The sequence below is a fragment of the Phasianus colchicus genome, chromosome 7 (assembly GCF_987193195.1).
Source record: "Phasianus colchicus chromosome 7, bPhaCol1.hap1.1, whole genome shotgun sequence".
NCBI classification, from domain to species: domain Eukaryota; kingdom Metazoa; phylum Chordata; class Aves; order Galliformes; family Phasianidae; genus Phasianus; species Phasianus colchicus.
In genome coordinates, this window is record NC_143442.1 from 29,834,531 (window position 1) to 29,841,391 (window position 6,861).

At 37.7% G+C, this 6,861-nt stretch overlaps 1 protein-coding gene across 3 annotated transcripts in view; it reads left to right on the forward strand.

The window, feature by feature from the left end:
* Window positions 1-5,074, forward strand: part of SLC40A1 (solute carrier family 40 member 1) — a 42,156-nt gene extending 37,082 nt beyond the window's left edge. For all 3 annotated transcript variants that reach the window (XM_090144360.1, XM_031604409.2, XM_090144361.1), the window contains exons 7-8: window positions 332-997; window positions 1,920-5,074. In XM_090144360.1, the coding sequence (XP_090000486.1) occupies window positions 332-997; window positions 1,920-2,239 (986 nt within the window). In that variant the 3' untranslated portion in view covers window positions 2,240-5,074. The remainder of the gene's footprint in view (window positions 1-331; window positions 998-1,919) is intronic.
* Window positions 5,075-6,861: the final 1,787 nt, after the last annotated feature.

Here is a 6,861-nt window from a genome sequence, read left to right on the forward strand (position 1 = left end):
TCTAATGCTAGCTAAAGTGCATGAAGTAAATCCATTCCTTATGGAAACAGAGCATTCAGTAACAAGTGTGTTAGTTGAAGCATTCTTCAGTGTGCTTCGTTCTTACCAGAGTTGCACTGAAGAAGCAGAAATTTAAACTGATAAAGAAACTTGGCTTAATCATACTGTATGGGTCAGATTTAAGACCTTTATCTAAGTAGGGGAAGACTGATTACCAAATATAACTGATGCTCTTCTGAAACGGTGAACTTAGTGCAAACACTTGTCTTGCAATTCATACTCTGCAGTTTTGGGGCAGGAATGTATCTAACAATGGCATTTCTGTTTGCAGAGAATGACATGAAACCTGCTGAAGGAGTGCAGTTAATTGTTGAGAAAGATGTAGCTGGCTTTGAGCCCCAACAGGAGAAGGAAGTCGGCTGCGCTGCCCGAATTGCTGAACCTTTCATCACATTTCGTGATGGATGGGTTGCATACTACAACCAGCCTGTGTTTCTTGCAGGCATGGGTCTTGCATTTCTGTATATGACTGTTCTGGGCTTTGATTGCATTACTACAGGCTATGCATACACTCAGGGTTTGAGTGGCTCTGTGCTAAGCCTCCTGATGGGTGCCTCAGCAATCACTGGAATCATGGGAACAGTAGCTTTCACTTGGCTTCGTCGCAAATGTGGCCTGATCCGTACAGGCCTTATTTCTGGAATTGCCCAGTTTTCCTGTCTGGTCTTATGTGCCATCTCTGTATTCATGCCTGGAAGTCCTCTGGATTTGACTGTTTCCCCATTTGCTGACATCAGTGCCAGGCTGTTTGAAAATGAGCCATTACCTACTATTGCATCTCCAGGAGGTGAGCCTGAAGTGGCTTTTGCAACTGGAATGCCCAACTTGTTAAACGGGTCTGCTACTCCTGCTAACACTGACCCAGAGATGAGTCCTGAGCCCGTGCCTTTAATCTCTGTTAGTCTCCTATTTGCAGGAGTCATTGCTGCTAGAGTTGGTGAGTATTATGTCACTATTGACATCTGACATATTGAAAGTTTTTAATTTTAGAACCTACAAAACCTGTCAGTGAAATGCAAATCTGAGTTTAGAACTGTAGGCTACAGTGGAAGTTTTGCATTACAAACGTGAGATGAATTAATTACAATTAACATGCAATTGAAACTATCTTTATTAGTATTGCTGGTGCAGAGGTTGCACTTCTAACTTCTTGTGTATCATTCTGCTCTAGTGTGAAAAAATGTCATGCTTGGAGGTGACTTTTTCTTTTGAAAACTCACCTCCTAAAAGATCATCTTTTCTTCCCAATCAAATGAAACAATTTGTTGATAGGAAACAGATCCAAACATCTATGCAACAAATATCTTCGATTTTCGCAGTTTACCAAATTAGTCCACTGAATAAATGGTCTAATCTTTAAACTTGTGAGCAACAAGAGTTCAGAAGAGGAAACTCTGATTTGAATGATAGTGCTTTTTTTTATTATTTAATTAATTGACAAGTATTCTAGTATTGTAGAACCTTTGTACCCTGTAAGAATTTCTGTGGCTTTTGATAAGTTTTGCAGAAGGAAAATACTTAGGTCATGTGTAGGAATTGTTTTGCATGGTAAACTTTCTGTAAAATAGCTATTACTGATGAGCAGAACATTGTTAATAGATGTGATGAAGCAAGATGTGACAGGAAAGTTGATGTGTCAAACTGTTAATTCTAGTTCAGGAGACGTTACTAAAGGAAAATAAATGGCTCATGGCTGTGCCAGTGTGAAATCCATTCTACTCTGAAGGGAGGTTAGTTTGACCTGACTTGTGTATTTTTAGCAGTAGTGAGTGTTCCTAAGCATGAATTCGGTTGTATCATAAATGAAAGCTTACCTTGAGAAGCTCTGTTAGATGGCTAACTGTGTTTTTCTTCCATAGGCCTTTGGTCCTTTGATTTGACTGTCACACAGTTGCTCCAAGAAAATGTGGCAGAATCTGAAAGAGGCATCATAAACGGTGTCCAAAACTCCATGAATTATCTTCTTGATCTGCTGCACTTCATCATGGTCATCTTGGCCCCCAATCCAGAAGCTTTTGGCTTATTGGTGCTTATTTCTGTGTCTTTTGTTGCGATGGGCCACATAATGTACTTCAGATTTGCTCAGAAAAGCCTAGGAAAACAACTTCTTGCTTGTTGCACTCCTGATTCTGAAGCAGTTTCTGATAGCTCACTGCCTGGTAATACCTCTACTGTCTGAAAGGATCCACTTCTTGTAGTAATGTCCTACATTAATATCATGGTTAAGCACATATTGCCTTTTGTGACCGTGCCTAAGGTGTTTCTGTAGAGTTGAATGCATAACTTAAACATGTAAGGAAGCCTTCCCAAGAGAACTCATTGGTCTTAAAGGAGCCCACACAAGTGTTTTCATTTTTGGCCAGAGACAACTCCATTGCATCTTGACATCTGGTGTTTCAAAGGAAAGCTGGATGTCATATTCAGTATTTACTGTGGGATAATGTTGAATCTGTTCCTCTGCCCTGCCCTCCGTGATACCCATTAACAGTTAAACATAGGTACTTTTCCATGAATTCCAAACAGTTATTTTGCTCATTGAGCAAAAAAGACTTTTTAGTTGCTTTAGAAAAGCTTGATGTACCATGTTTGGTTTTCTGTCCTTCCCCTTTCCGTAAACATCTCTCGTTCCATTTATTGCCCTCCTGCCTTCTCAAAAGGCTTAAAATGTCCTTCTTGGTTTCCTGAAGGGATCCATTTGTTCTGATGTTTTCCTAGAAGAAATGTCTAGTATTGTATTTCTTACGGTTTAACTTTACAGAAACACCTGTGTAGGGTTATTTTTGCATGTTTCCTCAAAGTTAGAGTAACTATAGGTACAAGATATTGTATTACAGTGTTGCACTTCATAAAGTAGAACATAACCTCATTTTAGCAGAAGCTACTAATATACTGTAACATTATAAAGCATGGCTTTTTTTTTCTAGTTGCCAATGACAGGTCTGCTCAGGTTTGATGTAGCAGAGAGTACTAAGGTCAGGAGTACTGGTACAGAAAAGCTGAAGTCTGGGCTAATTTAGCCTTTGCCTCAGAGTACAAGCAGCTTTAGTTTATTTCAAAAGCTATTGTATTCAGAAACCCTATTCAAGTGTTAGGTATTGGAAAATAATGTGTATTCCAGGCAGAAGAGATGGATTGCTTGCATTTATCTGTTTTACGTTTATGTGAGCTTTGACTTGTTTTGAACAAATTGGTGAGATGTTGGATTGTGTGGCCCTCTAAAGCAGCTTAAAAGAAACAGAGAATGATTTATCCCTCTGATTTAGAAGTTCTTGTGTTAGTTGACCCTACGTGTGTACTAACACAATGCTCTTAGAGTCACTAGCCATTTGTGCACTTTTATGAAAACTATTCTAAGCACTTTTTCAGTACAGTTGAACCTTCTAATGTTCTGAGTTTTCCTATGGTAGGACAGTATGACTCTAAATATAGATCTTTGTGAAATGTTCCTTTGTGAAGTTATAAGAAATATGCAAAACCATGAAGGATATTTTTCACATGTTGCTGATGCATCTTCTAAGTAACATCACTTTTAAGGTTTTTATTTTAGGTACCGTCCTTAACACAGCCATCTGTGTTGCCAAACCTCAACCCTGGGATGTAAGACTGTGAACTCCATTACCATTCAAGGCATTATATCGGGCTGTATCTGGGCCATCTCAAAACTTGTAACAATTACCTAAATGGAATGTAAAAAAACCTCTAGTGGCTTTTGTCTCACAGTATTCTGCAAGGGGAATGACAATGAATATAAAACCCACATGTAGCCCTCAGAGTTCTAGAACTGTAAACTAGTAAATTTTCTCTTCTAATGGACCAAAACCAATCATTACTGATATGTCACTGAAAGGTTCTCAGGGATGTTTTTACTAGGTTTATAATTGTTTGTATTTTGACCAAGCTTTTGGATTTTCTTCTAATGTAATAAAGGTAAAATGTGTAAATCAGAAGAGCTTTAAAATTTGTGACAATCCTGTATGTAAATTCTTAAGGTAAAAGGGAACTTTGCTGTCAGCAGAGCTTGAGTCAGAAGAAAAATAAAACAAGCTTATCTAGATTTGTAGAATACAGATGCCTAAAGAATTAACTTTACAGTGTGTGGTAGAAGAGTAGGGTTGAACCAGTAAGGAATTTCCGAGTAGTAAATGTCTGATTTTTCCAAATTTGTTGTCTTGTTTATATAATATAAATTTGGATCAATTTTTAATATCGCTTGATATAAATAAAGATAGCCTGGGTGTCTCTGTACTGTACTTTGAAGAAAATCTAAATGCCAGCATATATATATGGACAAGCTGTCCTGCAGGGAAACAAAGGTAGAAATACAGTTTCTTGGGGGCTGCCCCCCAGGAATACACAGGGAAATAGACCTGGGAGCTTCTTACCTCTTGTCAAAGTGTTTTCATTTTTTAAAATCATAGTAGCCTTATTTCAGTAGAACAGTGGTTTGTTTCACAAATAGTCCCACTAAGTATTGTAGCCTGGATCTCAAACCAAAGAAGTAATATTGGGAGGGGGCTGGTCCTTCATATTTTGTATACATACTGTTCCTAGGATTTGTATGTGTAGGTATGTTACTGGAAGGCAAGACAATCTTAAAAGACAGAATAGCAACATGGATGCTAGCTTTTGTGAGGAGTAATGAGGTCCAAATTGGAAATGTAGTATGCTTTGGACCGAATCGGGAATGAGATGTTGAAGAAACAAGTGCTGCTTGGGCACAACAATGTGTATGTCTTAAAAATGTACACAGACACCTGTACTGATTAGTGCTTTGAAGCAATGTGGAGCCTGAAGTCTTATTTAGCAAGACTTTCATTAAGTAAGCATTTTTGGCCTTGTATTTATTTATTTTTTAAATATGTCCGATTTGGATGAAAACTGCCCTTAAAATGTACACACTAGAAATCAATATTTCCAAAATAGCCTATTTTGTTATACAACCTTATGCTGGACATAGTATTGATTTATGTATTAATCTTGTTAAAGCTAATGAATAAATTTGCATTAAAAAATATTTGTCCTGTGTTATTCAGTTTGTGTTCATTTTGGTGTGCTACATCTAATACTCTTATCATAGATGAAGGTTTTCCATAGTGATGGGATGGAAACACTAACAAATAGCACTGAGGGGGAAGGAAACAGCAAGTTTTGGTTTTAATCTTGAAAAATACTTCAGCTGAATATTTTGTACAGGACTTGTGCTTGCCATATAAGGTGTAGTCAGCCTTAGGAAGGATACTGCACTTGTTTAATGGGATTTTCCTGAACCAATTCCATTTTACTCTGGATAGTTGTTGAGAAAGATATCTTTGTTTGTCCTCAGTTATGGTATTCCGCTGGGAAAATTAGAATTATTAGTTATTTAGTATTAGAATACTTAATTATTCCTCTGTTGAAATTAGAATGTAGGGAGTTAAAACTACAGGTTTTGCATGTGTCAGACTTGGTAGTGGGAGGGTCAGTCACTCGTCATTTTATAGTAGGAGCTGCCAAAATGTCCGTGCTAAAGTTGAGGTACTTACTTCCATTTCAAGGATTGCTCATATTCATTGCCACTGAGAAACTTAGGGTAGTGTTAGAATACTCTGTAGTACTCTGTTGCAGGTGTACCCCTGCAGGTACAACAAAAGAATTCTAATGGTATTGCTTAATATATTTTGTAGATTAATAACATCATCTTGGCTGAAAAGAGTCCTTGATTTTTCATCTGATGGTGTCAGTGTTTTTCAGAAGTTAGATGTTTTCATTTGGAAAAGCTGAGTTTCCCAAGGTTCTGTGGAAATCAGTGCTCAGAAGCCAAAGGTAGGATGATTGAAGATACGTGCTGCTGCACTTGTTTGGTGTGCTGCTTTGCTCACTAGATAGTGGAGTTGCAAGCCATGCCCATGGAAGGCCAAGTATATTGTGTACTACATACTTCATTGTTTTGCCTTGGAATATTTAATTGGTTTTATTTTTAAAATAGTTTTTTCAAACCTAACACTGATGTTTCAGAGACTAAAAATTGAATTTTAATACAAGATGACAATCAGAGTGAATTCCATCCCTGCAGTTTAAATGAGCTAGCTCACTTGCTTAAATTGGCCAAGTGTTCATTTCCTGTTGTTCTCAAAGACCACATATTTTCATGTAGTGTTATGTTCTTTTCATACTGAGCAGAGGCTTCTTTCAGAGCCTGCTTTGCTAGTGTTGCAATACATAGTTTTTAAACTTGATCTACGGAAGATCACAATTTGCAGATAAATCTTCCTAAAGAAGCCAAACAGTTTGTAACAGAAATGTACAGCCAATTCCAGTCTTCCATTTCAAATAACTTACATTGCTGTTCAGCATTAAAAACTAGCAGGTATTACCGAATCAGTGCCAAGTCATAGACTCATGACAAGTCTGAAACAGCACAAGATTACAGGAAAACCTGAAGTACTTGAAAGTAAAGACTATTATTTCTTCTGAAGAAAAGTGCAATTAATAGATTGAAGCAGGCATAACTTTTCTGAAACTGGTTCTGTGGGCATGATACTGTCTTTCTATTTGCTTCAAAGTCAACCATTTTTCACGTCCTGCAGGACCTGTATTTGCCACCCATGCATTTCTCTGGTACTTAATCCTGGAAAATCTAGTGGTTCGTATTAGTGTGCTGGTACTTAGTACTCCCTTAGCCTCTGTATTCATGTACTTTTTCCTCTGTGCTGGTGCTGTTACCTGCATGCTGTAGTAAGCTCTGTAGGATTAAGTAAGAGGATTTTGCTCCCAGAGTAAGGCTGTGCCTCGAGCTTCTGCTTTAAATTTTGTAATGCTGAG